At 43.2% G+C, this 19,314-nt stretch overlaps 1 protein-coding gene across 2 annotated transcripts in view; it reads left to right on the top strand.

Moving 5' to 3' along the window:
• The window catches only part of TRIM29 (tripartite motif containing 29), a 29,038-nt gene extending 10,106 nt beyond the window's left edge, over positions 1-18,932 (top strand). The window contains exons 2-9 of one of the 2 annotated variants that reach the window (XM_063311230.1): positions 4,085-4,180; positions 5,950-6,183; positions 6,771-6,969; positions 10,270-10,356; positions 10,897-10,989; positions 13,562-13,663; positions 13,932-14,008; positions 17,539-18,932. In XM_063311230.1, coding sequence (XP_063167300.1) covers positions 4,085-4,180; positions 5,950-6,183; positions 6,771-6,969; positions 10,270-10,356; positions 10,897-10,989; positions 13,562-13,663; positions 13,932-14,008; positions 17,539-17,601 — 951 coding nt within the window. In that variant the 3' untranslated portion in view covers positions 17,602-18,932. The remainder of the gene's footprint in view (positions 1-4,084; positions 4,181-5,949; positions 6,184-6,770; positions 6,970-10,269; positions 10,357-10,896; positions 10,990-13,561; positions 13,664-13,931; positions 14,009-17,538) is intronic. The other variant, XM_063311231.1, reaches the window with a different exon arrangement.
• Positions 18,933-19,314: the final 382 nt, after the last annotated feature.

Here is a 19,314-nt window from a genome sequence, read left to right as displayed (position 1 = left end):
CTAGGGAGGACAGGAGATGTGGAAGGGCACCATGGCTCCTTGGCTACAGAGAGAAGGGGAGAAATCCCAGAAGCTGGGAAACTGTTCACCCCATAGCTTCAGAAGCAAAGCTTCAAATCTGTTTCCACAATATTTCTTCTGGGGTAGGAAACAAACCAATTGGAAGTTGACTTTCCCCAAACTACAGCATCTTGGATCTGTGCAACCCCTGCATTTAGATGAGGTTCGAAATCAAGGACATTGTTTGTACACCCTACAGAGCCAATAGCTGAACAAGACTGGCTATGCAAAATTGCAACCCGAGGGGGGACCTATACAGCTCTTCCTGTTGAGGGAAATCCTTGGGTGCTGACTAGGAATTCTGGGGTTGGTCTTCTTGATACAGCACAAAGGTTCCAGGTTGGGGAAGGTTGTTCTAGAGTTAGCATTGGACACACCCATGCAAATGTCCTAGATATACAGTATCTTGAAGAAATTCTGAAAACAGGCAGGCGCTGACACGAATTCAGGCACTCCTCCTGCTTTCTGGCCTTCTCCCCAGCCTTGTGTACAGGCGATTCAGCAATCTGAAGCAATGCAGTTCCAGAAAGTCTGTCATGCAGTTTCCATGGCTAGCATGTAGATTGTATTGAATCTGCATATAATATGCAATTAAATTGAGGGAGTGAATGAGAACTAACCTGTGTTTAAAGGCCAGGAGGAGCTCTTCTTTCTCGAATGAGCTTGAGAGTGTTTAAGAGAGCTTTTGTTCAACCTGAGTGGTTCTGTATAAGGGGAAAAAAATCACTCTGTGATACCTTAAGAGCTTGGTTTTCAAGAGGGGTTTCTATTGTGCTCCAGACAGTTTCTGGTAAATGAGTATGACTAAGAAATGACCTGAAGGAAGATCTTGCCACTGAGAGAGAGAGAGAGAGAGAGAGAGATCTTTATTATGTAGTATTGTGATAAAAGAAGATGCCCATCTGCTTGTTTCTCTTTTCCTTTCCATGCAGATATTCAAAAGAGAGGGTATTTGGGGCAGAAACAATTCTCTGTGCATGGTGGCACGGGGGAAAATTGTTAAAGCTGTAGTTACATAAAGCACCAGGGTGGAACATGCTTATGTCTCACCGTCCCAGTGCTGTGCCTCAAACCATAGTTAGGACTGTCCCAGTCAATCCATTTCATTAGCAGCCACCCAAGTTCTCCACTGGCCCTGGGGTCAACAGAGCTCTCACCTTCTAAAGCTGGGAAACTGTTCACCCCATAGCTTCAGAAGCAAAGCTTCAAATCTGTTTCCACAATATTTCTTCTGGGGTAGGAAACAAACCAATTGGAAGTTGATTAACCAATTGGAGGTTAATTATGGCAGGGATTTCTTAGGCTGATGCAGGCCTGCCCTGGAGCAATTCCATGGCTATCAGAAGCAAGGTGGGATTCCATCAGAAGTGACTAGGGCCAAGTCTAGACTTCCATGGAGTTTGAAAGTGCCCCCAGATGTCTATTTGCTTTTCTTTCTTTGCAGGTAGCAAATGTCAGGATTGGCTCAGTTCTGTGTTGATTCTTCAGTTCTTTCCATAATTGATTTATACAGTTTTTATAATCACTTGTTATTACACATTGCACTGTTTGTTCTCACTGGCCTGGTTCACACATCTTACAAAGTCATAATGTGGGTGAGTAATCCCACTCATTATGGCATCACATTGTGTGAGAACAGGATTGTAACAATTTGTTCAGCAAACCATTATTTAAAACTCTTGTCTGTGTTGGAATGATGCCAGCCATGGCATTGTCTTTATGGTGAGCCTCTACTGTGCATTATTTTTATTTTACACCTCCTATTTTAAGCTAAGTTCTTCAAGCACTTTTACTGTTAATGAAATCAAGATGCAAACAGCTTGGACAGTGACAAAACATGTAATGCTTCTAGAGAGGGAAGAAATGGAGAAGTCCTTTGAACCATGTACAGGACCTACCTCCACCCTCCTCCACTCATTACCTTACCTATTACTCTATACACCAGCTGTTAAAAAGCATTTTGAATTTTTGCAAACAAAGACAAGTTGTGTGAGAACTTTACCTCATAAACTGTTTCAGGGTTGCTTCAGGCATATGGAATTCTGCAAGTAATCCAGATGAGTGAGAGGCATAATTTCTTTACCCATCCCATCCCTATCTTAAGGAGAAACCTACAAATATATCTTTGGTGCTAATGCCAAGACGTAGTCTGATCCAGGTCAGAAAAGAACTCCTGAGATGGTTCTTGGCTTAGGGCTCTGAAATCACCTTGAAGTGTCCATCTCATGAGCCAAAGTGGGGAAAGGCAACTTTTAGATGGCCTTGGGCCTCATGAAGGGGTGTGGACTGTGAAAAGTAGGTGCAACCAGAACTAAGCAGGCGGTAGGTCAAGGCCCCAAATTAAATTGCATGTAATTTAATTTACATGTAAATTAAATTATATTAATTTAATACAGTTCATATGATTACCCTTCATGCGTTTCATCTTTTTCTCATCTGCCAAATTAAAAATTACAATGTGGCAACTTTTGGAGTGGCCCCTGTGGGTCATATGCAGCCTCGGGGACCCGTGCCGCTGAAACAAAACTTGAGCAATTCATTCAGCTCTTCAGCAAAGCCTGGGATGTTATTGGGGGCTAGAATGCTGATTTGCATAGAGTCAATGAATGCACTGAGTTAAACCTAACAATGAATGAATTAATTAGCTAATATAACTAAATGGCACCTCCTTATTTATATGCAGTCTATTTCTATATATCAGATGCTGGGGCAAATAGCAATGCAGATACTTTGCCTTCAGTTATTCAGTTCCAGCTTCCCAGAAATCTCCAGTTGTCTGTATCTGGGGCAGGGAAGCTAGGCTGTATCAACTTTGCTGGTACAACTAGATCGTATAAGCTTCTCTGTGAATCCGGGGCTCAGTTGGATGTGAATACTTATAATTGATATGGGACTGACCATTTGCTTGGTGTACATCATGTACAGGTAGTCCTCACTTAATGACCATTTGTTTAGAGATGGTTCAGACTTACGACAGTGCTGAAAAAAATGACTTACAACCGGTGCTCACAGTTATGACTGTCGCAGCATCCCGTGGTCATGTGATTGCCATTTTCGACCTTCCTGGCTGGCTTCTGGCAAGCAAAATCAATGGGGACCTACATGATTCGCTTAACGGCCATGTGGTTTGCTTAACAACCAAGTGATTCGCTTAATGACTGCTGCAAAAAAGGTTGTTGAATCAGGTAGGATTTGCTTAATGACTGCTTCACTTAGCTACTGAAATCCCGGTCTCAATTGTGGTCGTTAAGTGAGGACTAACTGTAGGTAAGAAATTGCATGTGGGTGGATGCCTAATCAGTTCCTCAGCTTGCCCAAATGTGAACACATCCATGGATGCATAAGGTCCTTTGTGTTCTCGGAGTGGCACTTTGCTCATGTACTTGCCAAGAAACCTGCAAATGAGTCTCTTACGCTCTAGCGCCTGTCTGCACATACAACATCTTAAATGGAAAAGGGGGAGCTGCATCGATGGATTCAGGCCAAGCTCAGCAAGAGATTCCTTTTCTCCCCTTCAGCTGCCTTGTTCACATGCCAAAGGGCCAGACCCAGAAGCCATAGTCATGTTGCAACAACATTTCTGCCAAAGGCATCTTCCGACCTATGCAACATCAGGGTGACGTCATCTTATAATTACATGAAAAGCACTTATAGCTGGAAAGACACACCCTGGGCGCAGCTCTTTGATTCAAACGCAGCTGGATTTTGAAATCAACCTCTTTTCTCTGCCCCTCTTGATGAACAAGTCCATATCCCTCACCCCCATTTTTTCCCAAGTGATTAATAAAAATAGATCTGACTGCTTCCAAGCCTCTTTGTTCTTTCCTGATTTGCTTGAGGAGTCCACAGCTTTTGGCCCCACCAGAGAGCAGTCTAGATGTGGGTGGCTTCCAAGTCCAAATCACGGCTTGCCAGGAACCTGTGGGCTGCAGGCACTGTGTTTCAGGACCAAAGACATGAATGATGAGCCGTGGTTGGCTTTGGGCCATCTGATTTCATCCCTCTCCTTCTCTCCCTCCTGTAGACTGAACTCTCTTTGCAAAAAGAGCAGCTACAGCTGAAGATCATCGAGCTTGAAGATGAAGTGGACAAGTGGCAGAAAGAGAGGGACCGCATCAAGGTGAGTACAGCACCAGCGTCCTTCCCCTCCAACCTTCTCATGCTATTCCTTTACTTCCCATCTTGAGTTTGCTTGTCTTCAACCGGATCACCCATGGCAACCGAGCCCTTCCACATGTTGGCCTGACACCACTCCCACAACAGCATGGCTCTTTTGTGATGGTTCATCAGCTCAGTCAAGTTCTATCTGACTCAGCTGTGGATTATCAAGAATCACTGCAAGTTTGGTTTGGCATTTGCAGTGTTGGAGCTCCATGGAACCTGGGGGTGGGCTATTTTCTCTTTGCTGGAAACTCCCACCTCTTGGCTCCTTAGCCTTCTCCTCCTCCACCTCCCTAGAGGTGGATCCAGAGTGGCATCCTGTTGAGATGCTATCATTTCATTTTTTAATTTGTGCCCTGGTGACTTTTCCCAAGGTAGCCAAAGAATATAACTCTTTTTGTTGATCCTAACTTTTTGTTAGGATCCCCGCCCCCACCCCCATTCAGTCAGACTCTGGCTTCCTGTAGCTAAAATCCATTATTCCAGATGTTTTATTCTGGAATGATAAAGAATGAATTTTGATCTTTTGTGTGATACTTCTTCAGGTATTTGATCCCACCCTGCTCATTCTTCTCTTTCTGTTCCCATCTCGTTTAATCTTCTTGGTGGGATGTCATTGCTGGTCCCTGACAACTCTTTCCCAGACTTGTTCCAGGTCTCTGAGTCCTTCTTAAGGTGGGGTGTCCAGAACCTGCCTCTTTTCATGAGATGACATCTGACCAAAGCAGAACTCTTATTACTATTATTTCTTCTGAATTTTAAAATACTGATGCCTCTGTTTTTGGGATATACACATATACACAAGAATCATGCGCTCACATACACAAGGCTCCCAGAATTTAACATCGTTTAAGTATGGTCTTCTTGCTGTGATCGCAAAGAAACTGCCTGTGTATTGGGAGGAATTTAGCTGAGAATTTGTATGTGGGTGGAAAATATTCTCAGCAGAAACCAATAATGCTACTTGAATGGATGCTGGGAAGCATTATGAATGAATGATGAAGCCACAAGTAGATGCTTTGTTAGATCTTGGCTGCAAGTTGGGGCATGATTTTTGCAAACAGCTTCTGTGCTTTCTCCTGGCTCAGCAAATTTTAACAATAGTTAAAATACACAGTTGGTTCCTATGTCGGATCATTTCTTCTCTGGGATTCTACATCGCTTAGAAGTGCTAATTTCAAGGAGAGCATCTAGAACGTGAATAACAAGATTGAAATGATCAACTGTGTGTTCCGTATCCCATATCTAAAATACATGACTAGGAAAATGAGACTTTTCTGGATGTATTACTTATAAAAGGAGCCAAAATGTACTCTTTTTTTTTTTGACAGAGGGCCATGTTCCAAAAAGTTGTAGGTGGGGTAGGGAATATTTCATTTTGTTTACTATTAAAATTATATCTAGTTAAAGATTATGCCCCAGCCATGTGTTTAATAACTTCCCCTGTATGAATATTTTAAAATTACAATTTGGTAGCTACTTTTGGAGATTTCTGGGAGTTATGCCCCAAGTCTTCAGGGACTTTGATTTAAAGGAAGGGTTGTAAGTAAGGATTACAATCCTCTGATTTAAAGTGAAGATTTTCATAAAAAGATAGGTTCACATCCTCGCAAAATACAGAGTCCTTTCCTGAAGGAAGAACTTAGCTAAACTGTTGCTCTGCAAAGGCTGTTTTGGATTTTAATGGAAAAGTGGTTTTGCCCTTTCCCTTTTGTGGTCTCTGTTTAGAATTTTACTGCCAATGAAAAAGCCACGGTAGACCAGCATTTCAAAGAGCTGATCCGTGACCTGGAGAAACAGCGTGAGGAAGTCAAGGCTGGTCTGGACCACAGGGAGAAGGTTGCAGTAGAGAACATCAAGGAGATCATGGAAGAACTGGAAGAAAGAGTCAAACTGTTGCAAGATGATAAGGAAACTAGGGAGCAGATTGGCCAGATTAGCGATTCCGTGCTCTTCCTACAGGTATTGTTTCCTCTTTTGCTTGGGAGAACAAAGTCCATCAGTAAGCATGATTTCAACCTAATAACTGCTAATGTATTGACTCTATGATACAATCTTGTCAGACTAAGAAAAGCTTTTATTTGCATGTGAATGTGTCTGGGTTTACCTAGTAGCAATGCTGCCCTCCTCCCACTAAGTGGGAGAAGGATCCACCTGGGGTAGCTTTAAGGTTAATTAGCCAAGGGAGAATTTCATTTGGTTTACATTTGAGGTAAACCTATCCCATTCATCCTTCCTGAACTCTGAAACTGGAACATCAGTATGTGCTGAAATCACAGCCTCCCAATTTTTGCAATGTAGTTTGAAATTCAAAACTCTTCTCCTTCTCCCTCTCCCTCTCCTTCTCCTTCTCCTTCTCCTTCTCCTTCTCCTTCTCCTTCTCCTTCTCCTTCTCCTTCTCCTTCTCCTTCTCCTTCTCCTTCTTCCCCTTCCCCTTCCCCTTCCCCCTCTCCCTCTCCTCTCCCTCTCCTTCTCCTTCTCCTTCTCCTTCTCCTTCTCCTTCTCCTTCTCCTTCTCCTTCTCCTTCTCCTTCTTCTTCTTCTTCCCAGGAATTTGGAGCAATGATGAGAAGCTATGTTATTCCTCCATCTTTGCCAACATATAGCATCTTACTTGAAGGAGAGAACATGAGTCCAGCAATGGGAATACTCAGAGATGATCTCCTGAATGTATGCATGAGGCACGTTGAGAAAATCTGCAAGGCAGACCTTAGCAGGAATTTCATTGAGAGAAACCACATGGAAAATGGTAGGGGGAACTGACATCAGATGTCCATTCAACTGTGAAAAGGGGCCACCTTGGGCCACATAGGTTGGGAGGGGCAGGTGGTTATGGTGAAGGGTGGGAGGAGAGGCTTGAACTAAGCTAGTCCATTGTCCTCTATGATCGGGAGAACACTGTTGTGCCTGTAAAAGCTAGAAGTGCCTCAGGCAAGCGGGAAATGATATCATGGGTGGCATCACATCAGTCATTTTTTTAATGTAGAAATTGTGGTAACCTTTTATTGCTGTGTCTTGCTGTTTTTATCTGTGTTGTGCAATCACTCATAATCCCAGCTAATATTTAACATAATTCTTAGTCAGATGTGTTACCCTGAGAATTGCTAGCTCACCATAATGAAAAGAAGAAGAAGAAGAAAAAATGCTGAACACAATTTTGATCTTTCTCATTTCTGAGATACTTATCTCTAAAATGGAATTCCCCATTACAGGGGTAAGGAATCTTCATAGTGCATCTTTGGCCCTCAGATGCTTAGCCCAGGGCAAGGGGGAGGCTGGTGGAGATGGCCAAGTAATGATTTTATCATCTTTTCATTTGGGAAGAGGAGGAGACAGTGTGCGCTTGTTGAAAAAGTCTTTGATCTATTACTTGATGAAAGTCACTATGGAAACCCCCCACCCTTATTGTTTCATTATGATTTTGATCGAACACACCTCAAGTTATTTCTTGGCCAAGGGAAGGGTCTCAATACCCTCTTTAGACTTTGGATGCATCTGAGTGATGGAGATTTGGAGCACACCACTGCATCTGGAGAACTAACTCAGATATACAGTCTATACCAGCAGCTTAGAAATCTGACTCCTGAGAATGACAATATTGGAGAAGAGTTAAGCTGGAATAGTATGTGTATCCACATTACATGACAGCCTTATTCACAGCAGAGAGAGAGGAAACAGCAGGAGCTTGCAATTGTAATCATCATTTTAACTTCTTCCCAGCCTCACCTCTTTTGTCTATAAACTGGGGATGTTTGAGCCTGCATTACAAGGCTGTTACAATATGAGCTGAGATAATGTACGCAAAGCACTGGGAATACATCTTTTTTCAAAATACAACAGCTATTAGGGACAAAGGAACAGATGCTAGGAGTGTCCAGATGTGTGTCATTAAATAGCCCCCCAGTGTATATTAAATTCCTCAAAGTGTCAGTCTTAAATAAAACAAGCCCTCCCAATTTAGACTGACTTTGAAAAGGATACTGTTACGTTAGGCAGGGAAGGAAAAACATGCAAATATTTGTATTGTATATTTCTTTATCCCGTTGGCTAACAGCAGTTTGCAGTCCATGAGCTTCTGCAGGATTGGTCAAAATCTGCAAGATGGCAGGTGCAGAATTGCGATAGAATCGCCCCCCTTCATATATGTGTGCAATGACGCTACGTAGACCAAAAGCAGGGTTTTGAACACAACACTGTACTTGGCATTTTGTAAATTTTGATCCCCTACCCCTGAACACTACTGCTTTTCAATAATGAAAATGACCTCGAAATTTTTTATCCTAGCAACAAGGACAACCCTAAGAACTCTATTCTCCTTTTTCCACCGTCAGCTGGATTTCAACATTATCAATCCAAAGATGCTTCTGTCTGTTGCTTAGACGGAGGTTTTCTTTATGTACCTTTAGGATAGCTTTTTCCCTGCATGAATCATCATAAGAATTTGCACTATCCTAATAACGACCTCAACTGATCTCAAAGAGCTAAGTAGAGTTAGACCAGGTTTATACATAGATATGAAGAAGGAAATCCAAGAGCTATGGGCTAGACTGGGATATGGACACACACCCACACACACACACACACAGAGGGGGGTAGTCCTCAACTTATGACCATTCGTTTAACAACTATTTGAAGTTATGATGGTGCTGAAAAAAGTGACTTGCATCTGGCCCTCACACTTATGACCATCGCAGCATCCCCACAGGCACATGATCAAAATTCAGGCGCTTGGCATCTGGCGGTTATGTACGACGGTTGCAGCATCCTGGGGTCACATGATCACCATTTGTGACCTTCCCAGGGGGCTTCCAACAAGCAAAGTCAATGGGGGAGGCTGGATTCACTTAATGACCGTTAAGAACACTACTTAGCTTTCTGAGATCAGTCAAGGTGGTTATTAGGATAGTGCAAATTCTTATGATGATTCATGCAGGGAAAAACCTATCCTAAAGGAACATAAAGAAGCTTAATGGCTGCAGCAAAAAAAGGTCATAAAATTGGGTGTGACTCACTTAATGACCACAGCACTTAGTGGCAGAAGTTGCGGTTCCAATTGTGGTCATAAGTCGATGCCTACACACACATATGTATATATATATGTGTATATGTATATGTATATGTATATATGTAAATGTATATGTATATGTATATATGTATAAGCAATGGCAACCCACTTCTGTTATTTTTGCCATGAAATGGCATGAATTGGCAGTGTGGCAACCAGGAGTTGAGCTTCACTAAAACAAAACTTTAGTTTTTAATAAAACAGAAATATTTATTTTGGCAAGATTGTCAGTGCCTTCAAAATAAGAAGGATAGAAGGAGGAGACTTTACTGGGTCTTCATATTATATAGTTTAAAGTGATTAAAAGCTGATAGATATTGATTAGTCATGGACTTATTGATAAGTCATGGACAAGAGGAATAGTATGTGCCACATCTAGCCAGCACAAAACCCTGCTTACCTCACCTGCTTTTGCCCAGGAGGGGAAAAAAGGACCTTAATATTCATTTCTTTAATTGGCGTCTCATTGAAAGACAACTACATTGCAATTTTCACAACGGCTGAAGTCAATGGGCAGCACCCAGAGTTATAACTTCCTACCACCTGAACTGGAACAGCAGAGAAGGAACAGAAAGGAGGCATCTGTTGGGGGTTGGTTGATGGTCACAAAAGACAGGTCACTCCATAAAATGTCAGCTTCCAATGAGATTTCTTTCTGCCCAGAGTCTCAGAAGTTCATGCAGCTGGCCAACTGCTGTGCTCTGAAGTTTGAACAAGGGACCCTTGTTTCTCTTCATGGTTGGCTTGCCACCTGTTCTCTACTGATCTTGACTAAACTTGACTAAACAATTCACACCCCTCTTGCCTGCCGACGACCAATTTCAATTGTTGACCTTAGATTTCCACTTGCAGGAAGGACTCCATCTTAGCTAGGGAAGAGAGGGCTGTTCTGCTTTCACAATGCAATACCTAATCCATTTCTTTTTGTGGTTGCTGCTCATCTCCTGATAACTAAGTTCTCCCTTTGGCCTCCTAATTTTGCAGGGGATCACCGTTACATGATGAACAACTTCTCTGACTGGAACCAGCCAGATAGCCTGAAGAGGTTTTCCATGTTCCTGACTCCAAAAGGTATGAAGCACACCCCTTCTAAGCAACGTACCCAGTTGCCAACTTTGCTTCCTGGAGAACTTTTTATTTTTAATGACTTCAGTCTGAAGCAACAATTTTGCTCCAGTTTCCTCAGCCTGACAGGAGAGGAGACCTGGATCTCTTAATGACCTCTGCAAGCCATGATTAAATAGAAAGGCTGGGATATACAGTAAATATTTTAAATACAGAGAGACAATTCTCCATTTTCTTTAACTCGCTCACCAAGGGCATCTTAACCTGCCTGCTTCTTTCCTGCACAACATGAATGTCAATGTAATTGGACCAAGGCATAACCCACGAGTGGGTAATTGAATGTCCACTCCGAGGGAACCATTATGGTATGCTGTAAGAGCAATGGGCAATTTTGTGTTCTTGTTTTATGAACAAAATTGCCTCCCCAAACAGTCAATTATCTCTCTTTTGCCTTCCAATCTCCTGCTTACCATTGTTTCAATGATAGCTCTAGAAGAACCTCATCCACCTCGCTGACTAATGTCTGGCCTGTATTCTTTCATTTAGGAGGAAATTACAATACCCGAGGTTGGGAATTTTCTACCATGCAAACTGCAGAAGAGACTCTTACAACAGGGAACTCAGCTTTCTCCCTGAAAGGTATTCTGCATGCCACCTCGAATTTTTCTATCTTTTTGAAAGGGTTCCATCTTTCCTTTAGTCCTGCTCCCAGGCCCAGGGCTATAATACTTTTGCAGACTGTCTACTTTCACATGTGTCAAAACTGTAGTATCATAATGTATAGCAATTGCCTGCAGGCAAACCAATGTGTTGAGTTCAACCAATGTGTTGAGAGAGAGAGAGAGGGAGGGAGGGAGGGAGGGAGGGAGGGATGGGCTAATAACTGAGCATGGAATTAAGAGCTGATAACAGTCTTTCTCAACCCCAGCAACTTTAAGATGTGTGGACTTCAATTCTCAGAATTCCCCCAGCCAGCATGCTGGAGTTGAAGTCCACACTTCTTAAAGTTGCTGGGGTTGAGAAACACTGGCTTAGTTAACAGCTAATGTGTCCTTGGTAACGAGGTTGGTCACATTAGGCCATTGAACGGCCATCATTCCAGGACATGAGAAGAAGCTTTGTTGCTGACTCGCTTCCTTCATTCTCATGTTTTACTGCATCAACCTCCAGTGAAAGGAGAGTCAATGTTTCCCTGGCTTTTATTTATTTTCCCATATCTGCTGCCTTCCGGATATGTGGGGAGAGCTTCCTGCAGAATTCCTCATGCCCGGTGGGAATCTGCGAGTTGCAATCCCAAGACTTCTAGAGAGTAGGTAGCAGGAGAGGAATATATGTTGATGTTTATAGCTGTAGTCTTTCAGTATCTCCAGAGTTCATGGTCTTCTTTCATAGCGAAGCCACACACATTTAGAATGTACAGGTACATCGTAGAAGCTGCACACACTCAAGAGTTTAGTCAGAGCTTCACAAAGACAGTGAGCAGCGGCCTCTTGCATTGTAGGTAAGCAAAAGTTCACCTCACAGAGTTAAAATAAGTCTTGGCTTCCTGTAAGAAGCTCTTGCCACCCTAAAGCTGCAATGTAATTATTGCCAAGGACAGCTCTCATCCTAGTCTCATGGCCTTTCGGTCCGTCATCTCTCTTGATTTTCTTTATTATTTTAGAGCTAGGTAATTTGTGAAGACCGCAACACCCCAGGACAGTAGAGGACTGTTCAGACAACAATCTGAACACAGGTTGGGTGAGAGAACAGAACAGCATACGGCATGTATAAAAACTAGGCGAAGCTTCAGTCGTACCTCCATGGCCACCATCTTGACTATGTATATAACCATTATGTGGGCACCTCTGCTTTCTTCAGATGAATGCTTGGCTCCATCTGCACCACTAGGAATCCCCAATCTACTCCAAGGTTCCTGAATTATGCCAGTAGGACAGTTTTGATGCATGTTATGGTTGTTCAAACATGCTGTCAAACCTGTGCTCAAATCAGATGATGGGCTTTGCTGCTGTAAGTGGTCTCAGAGCTATTCCCTGCTCCAGGCATATTCAGGTGATTTGCTGAGCAACAGTTTTTAGACTTGGCGGTGCCCTGACTCTGGGCAAATAGTTTCTCTGTGTTATTGTTTCACTGCTCAGCAAAGATCGCTCGTTGCTCTAGAAGGTGGCAAAGATAAATTGCAACTGATTAGTCCCTCAAGGCACCTAGGTCAGGCTGTTATGTATGAATGCATTCACGAACACATTCAGTGGGAGTCAAAGGAGAGAGAGGGAGGAGGGAGGGAGAGAATGAGAGAAGGGAGTGAGTCTGTCTGGCTCTCCTGATTGGAATTTTGACATGGTGAAAAGTTGAATGTGAGGTTTTGCTGAAGTGGTTCCTTCCTGAACCACTTCAACAAAACCTCATATTCAACTTTGCACCATGTCAAAATTCCAATCAGGAAGAGCCAGACAGGGCAAGCTTGTCACAGTCAAGAGAGAAGTTCTTTGTCTCCTGCCTAAGAACTCTCAACCGAGGCTCAATCCATTGGGTAAAAAGAATATTTCTGAAAAATAGAAGCATATTCTGTTTTGAGCTGATGCGTGCCTTTGCAGCAGCTGCATTTCCTCTAAAAGAGAAAAGGGAGACTGGCTTTTTGGAAGATGACATAATAATAATAATAATCAGAATAATCAGAATAATCAGAATAATCAGAATAATAACCAGAATAATAATCAGAATAATAATCAGAACAATATGTCTACTGCCCAACTAATTAAGAACAACATTGGATATGGTTAGAAAAAAGATTTTCTTAAAAAGTTGACGTAACATTTATTAGTTGAAATCTTTGCAGGAATAAATGTACTAATTTGGGGACCCTGGAAAATTTGAGGAGAACTTGGCATCTGGGCTTGTGCCAATGGAAATCCCAAAATTTCAAAGGGCTGGATATTCCCCCACTGTTTCCTGATCTCCATGGAGTTCAGGTTTTCAATTTTCCTCTTCTTGAAGGAGCAGGCTAAGTGTTTCAGTGCTTCTGAGCAGGACGCCAAATCTGCTTTTTTTACATAGTGATTCTAGTGCTGGGCACGACCGATCCTGCTGTTTCCCTGATGCAGATTCCAGGATCTGTAGTCTCGGTTCAGCGCTCTTGGGATCTGGCCTGAAGGGGTGGAAAGCTTGGACGGTTCTACCACCTCACCATCATGTTGCTTCTTCTATTTTCCAGTTGGCAATGGAACCAAGATGCCATATCAGTTTCCCCCAATTGGCCAGAGTTCACCTGGGGATTTCAGCAAGCAGTCTGACGGCAGCCTCTATACTAAGAATGGTATTCCAGGGCCTCTACTTGCAGCTCCTCTGGTCCTTTCTTCCTATCCTGTCTTTTCCTCTGGATTTGTTCAGATATATTCATGCCCGCTGCTCTAGTCTGTTCAAAAGCTTCTGCGCTTTGGGGTTGCTCAACCTGACTAACTTGGAGGTGGGGGAAAATCATCTGGCCCTCCCGTGAAGCCTCTTTCTAATTCAGCAAAGCACACCAGTGCAGGCAAGAAAGCCCATGTTTGAAGTAACCAAGCTGCCTTGTGTCTTCCCACCAGCCTATCCTTCAATCGTGAGGCACCAAACCTCAAAGGCACAGCCACAGACATGGAAATCTTCCAAGCAAAGCATGCTGGTAAGTCACTGCCAGCCCTCCCACCCCCTTAATTTTATTTTATTATCTCTCAACTGGCCAACAATGTTCTCTAAATGATATAGAGATCCTGCATTTCATGCACTTTGCCCATAAAGGGCTTGGTGAATTGTAGTTAGAAACCACTGGCAGGTATCAGGGTGGGTCAACCATGCATCTTCAGGCAGAAAAAAATCACCCCCCCCCCACTACTCATTTGATCCAACAAAAGAGAATTTGTTTTTGAAGTTTCTTTCAAGGGAGAGGGATTTTCAAGAGATTCACCTGGATGGAGCATTAGTGTTCTTGTGCTTATTTATTAATGGAGGTGTTTCAAGGCTATGTGTGAACACCCTACCTTGTGTCACACACCTCTGTCTTGCACTTATTTAGGTGGACAAGTGTTATGTGGGAACACCCTGCCCTTCATTGCTCAGTGTTGCTGCATTTACCATGGAGGTGGCCAAGGGCTAAGTGTGAATGTCCTGCCCTTCACTGTGCAATCTTCCCTACAGCACCCTGTAACCTCCCTGGCTTTCCTTCTGCCTTCCCAAAGGATCCAATCGATGGGTGTGTCTGATTTTTAATTACATAATCATCTCTCCAATGGTCGCCGCCTCCATGGTGTCCCTGACCTCCCCTAACCCCAAGGGAAGCCATCAGAGGGAATTTTTCCCAGGGGAGCCCCATTTTCAGTGGGGGAGCATAAGTATCCAGGGAGGCCTCACAGCAACAGGGAAGTTGTGTCATCAAAACACCACTTCCAGCAATAACACACTCTGTGTCACTTCCAAGAAGGAAGTAAACACCACATTCCCAAGAGGAATTCAAAAGAAATTCTCAACCAGAGTGTCAGTAAGGTACGAATGTCTTTCCTCAAGAGAAGACAATCTGCAAGGCAGATTTTATTATCGCATTAGATTCATGTCAGTTTTCAGCTGCATGTTGCATGTGACACAATGTGTGTGCGAGATGATGAAGCTATCAGTCCACAACTCCTCCAAGAGGATCATGCTTTGGCTTGAGAGCTAACCTCTGGAGAGAAACCACTTTACTGTAGAAACACCCCCCACCCCCACAAGCCATAAGAACTAATATCCCAGTGGTCCTCTGCCCTGAGTTTACTCTCGGACGTATTTCACTCACCCATCTATAAGGAATAAATTATACTTCGAGAGGGCTTAGGATTTAGAGGAGATGATTAAAGAGGATCAAGGACAAGATAGTGGCTAAGCTCTGTTCATGAAGGAGAATCTTGATGCTGGTGGCTGTTTTTTAAACAAAAAATAATTAACAGCACAGCATCCTAAGAAAGAGCAGCAAATACTAAAGGGATACAGAAGTCTTAAACTACATAGTGAATTTAATGTATTCTGGGCATATGCATGCCAGCAGAACTGACCTCTGCCATCTGCACAAAATGTGGTCTTTGTTCTTTGTTCTGTTGGACCCTCCTGCTCACCGTACCTGCCCAGGTGGGTGGCAAACCGCACCAACAACAGCTTCTGGTGGTAAGTAATTGTTGCCCATCCCACTCCCCGAGCTCTGTTCTGCATTCCATCATTTTTCCAACCTTACACTGTTTCTGTAGAGAGCAGACGAAGTTCACCAGCTCTGCAAATATTCAGGAGGGCTGCTCAGTCTTCGAAAATTCCATTTATATTCTCCAGTTATACACCACAGCAAACAATTGGACTGATAAATAAACAACATTAGATGTCCCAAGAGAAAACACACTTGAATTGGAATTCACATACCCAGCTTTTGTGGACTGTTAGGCCAAATCACCCGGCTTTTAAAACCACTTGAAATAGGTACACATTTGAGTAATCTGTACTCTTAAGGTCAGGTCTGTAAATGTGAATTCCAGCAGTCCAGCTTGGGAGAAATCTGCCCACTTCCTCGCTGACGGTTATTAAAAAGTAGCTTATTTTCCTCTTTAATTAGCTACAAAACCCGCTAAAGCTTCAGCCAGGGGAGAGGAGTTAGCATTTGGAAAGGGTGTCCAAAAGGGCAGGATCTGCTATCTGCTATCTGAACCTATAGCAGATCCCTTCTCACCACTCTAAGGAAGGGCCTTTCTTCACACCTGGCTTAAACTGGTTTCCACCCTTTCTTGAGTTGGCCCCAAACTATGCCAGCGTGGTATTTTCTGCCCCATTGCGGATCTGTATCCCACCTCCGTATCCAGGGCCAGCCAATCTACTAACTGCCCTCCAAGGGAACAAGTGACAAAGCCTAACAGATTCTAGACACCTCAAGATGTCAAGAACATCTTGGATGGTGTTGGAAGAAGAGGGAAAACATCAGTACAACTAAGGATGACCTATCCCATCAGGGCTCAGGGATGAGATGAAGGCCTTGTCGTGGGTCTGGTGGTGTCCACAGGAATTCACCGTTTTGTCATTGTGAGATGTCACGATACATGCAGAAACAGGGTGGGGCTTGCATTGGTGTGTTGCAATGTTGCTGATGGGCCAAGAGGAAAAATAAATGTTTAAGGGTTAGTGATTGTGCCACTGTTGTGTATAAGTGAGGTCAGGGCATCTGTTTCTTTAGGCTGACAGCATATTCCTTGGTTTGGCCCGTGTTCTTGGGAAGGAAAATCTCTCATCAGATCAGAGATGCAAGAACAAAGAAACTGGGGACCAAATGTAATTTAAATTTTTAATGAGACCATTTCAGAATTGATCTGTTGGAGCCCAGCATAAAAACAACAATAGTATTAATTTAAAAATGTACAAAGCTAATCCCAGAATCGATCATCCTCTTTCTTTACCAGAACAGGCACAGTTCTGGCCCCAGAACTAATTTTTTAGGGGCATATAGAGAGTTGCTGGTGTGTATGTGTTGTGGGGGTTGGGTATGGGTGGATGGGGGAAATCAAGACAAAAATGAAATGGACTTCATTTCCTTGACATTTAAATTTAATTAAAAATAATATAGTCCATGTGATTACTCTCCAGTCATGCATTTAATAACTTCCCCCTTCTGTCTCATTCACATTTTCAATTTGGGATCTGCCCCTGGAGATCTCTGGAGACTATGATCAAGGTTTTTAGGGGCCATGGGAAGCATTGAGGATTTAGGCCATGCACCTTGGATTTACGGGAATCCCCAGGGACCCCAAGGGAGCTCTTAGAAAACACAGATGGAAGGTTAGCCTAAAGCTTCATTTGGAAGTATGCCCATCTGCCTGGAGAAAAATAAAATCAGGTGGTGGGACATGTTCTGGAAGGCTGAAGAAAGTGGCAGATAGCATTTTACCATGCTGGTTTGTCTCCAGGTAAATTAATGTTTTGTGACTGGCCACAATTACCACATTTAGGTGAACCCTTCCAAAAGCAATCTGTCTTGAGAGGATACAGAACATACTCTCCAAACTTTTGTTGGGCCCAGTGGCTCTCCGAAAGTTCATATCCCTGGTTTAAATGGCTAGAGGTATTGCTGGACAAATACCGGAGGATCATGGGTTGATGGAGCTCAGTGAAGACCAACCCACTCAAAGCTGTTTCTGCTTTCTCCATCCACAGTCTCATTTCCGCCCCTTCTACGTCAACAAGGGCAATGGAGTCACTTCCAATGAAGCACCCTGAGCAGGATGGTTGTGGAGGAGGAAGTCATGCCAAACAAGAATGTCCATGGATATTCCTGCTCTTGTATTGATCAAATTGTTCTAATTCTTTTTTTTTTTTAAAGAGTGTGGGGGGTGGGTGCTCTAGAGGAAAGGTATAGCATTCTGGGAGAAAATGGGTCCCACCACACTCTTTTCGATCCATGCTTTGCAGCCTCTGAGAACTAAGTTCACCCCAGATAGATCCCAGTTCACTAATGCATTACCTTTTCCAGTTGTAACTGCTTTGCTCTTACTAATTCCTCACTAGTGTTTACTCATAGTATTCCCAAGATTCATTTGGTTTAAGCAAACAAGCTGCTGCTTAGAACTGTGACTTCAGCTGCTGACTTCTACCTGCAGCTGTAACCGCTGCTGACATCAATGGGGGGCTCTTGTGTGGTCAACACTGTTCCAAAGCTATCTACTTGAACCCAGTGATCAAAAAAGTCCACAAAATATTAACCAGTTCCCTCTGGCCGCTAGCCAGGTCATGGTTGTGAACCTCTAGCTAAAGGGCTTTGAGAATTGTCCATCATCACAATTTCTCTCCCTCCTGCCGGTTGTTCAAATTACAGAAGAGGAAAAAAAAATCCATCTTGCTAATAGAAGATTGATTAGATGTCTTAGCTATGTTCTTCTCCACCGAGGCTGCTGGCTGATATGCTTTGGTTCAGTTGTTCTGTTTACATTCGAGGAGAATTATTTTCAAAAGCGGGTGCATGCGGGTGCATCTTCTCCTCTTCAGTTTCCTCCTCATTGGAAACTAAGAATCAGGGCTAAGGGTGAGGTAGAACTCTGTGCAATGTTCCAGATAAAAGGAACATGTTAGAGTTGCCAGGGGAACCACGTTGCCCCATCCCAACATTGGTACGTAAACTTCAACATCTCCTACAAGACTGGGGGAATCTCACCTGTCTCCAACTCTGGGAGAGCTGCATATGGTTGAATGCATCAGAAATTCCTTCCAAGGAAGAATCTTTTAAGAAGGCAAAGAAATGAATTAAGAAGACTGAAATGAATTTTACGTTGGTTTTCATTCTAGACTGTTATTTTTTGTTCTTTCAGAGTAAGCTTCCTTGTCCATTCCAATGTATTCAATAAACCCAGACACACACATCAGCAGCCTTTGAGGGGATATTGGTCAGGATAACGGGGAATTGTTGAAAATGACTTCCAGGGACATACCTTCCCCATATAAACATTCATGTCCCTTTCTTCCTTCCCTCTTTCTCCTTCCCTCCCTTCCTTCCTGAACTTTTTGTGTTGGGCTTTGCTGCAATCAAAAGATGCAGGCACTCTCTGCTTTGTTTCTTGAAGGGGCCTCGAAGCAGGGTACAAGAAAAGGAAACGGTGGCAGGATTGGCTTTCTGTTAAATTTCTTCCAAGAGGCATGGCAATGGATTGCGGGGGGGGGGGGGCTTGATGCTAATTCTCTTGACTAGTCTTCCTACTGTCAACGAGCATCTCGCTTGTACAGTATGACAAAATGAACAAAGGCAACATTAGGACTCCAGAGCTATACACTGACCTAGGTGCTCCATAGGCCTTCTTTGTGAGTAAATGCACACCAAGCCTCGCACTGTCATATCTATTTGCATTATTGAAATGTGGGTAAGATCACAATTATGCTTGTTGTTCTGTCCTTTCTGAAAGCTTGCAGAGGCTCATTTTTGATTATCTTGCTTAAGCATGG

Source organism: Candoia aspera, chromosome 9 (genome assembly GCF_035149785.1).
Source record: "Candoia aspera isolate rCanAsp1 chromosome 9, rCanAsp1.hap2, whole genome shotgun sequence".
NCBI lineage: Eukaryota > Metazoa > Chordata > Lepidosauria > Squamata > Boidae > Candoia > Candoia aspera.
The sequence above is the reverse complement of the archived record's forward strand: the minus strand, read 5'-3'. Positions and strand labels throughout refer to the sequence as shown.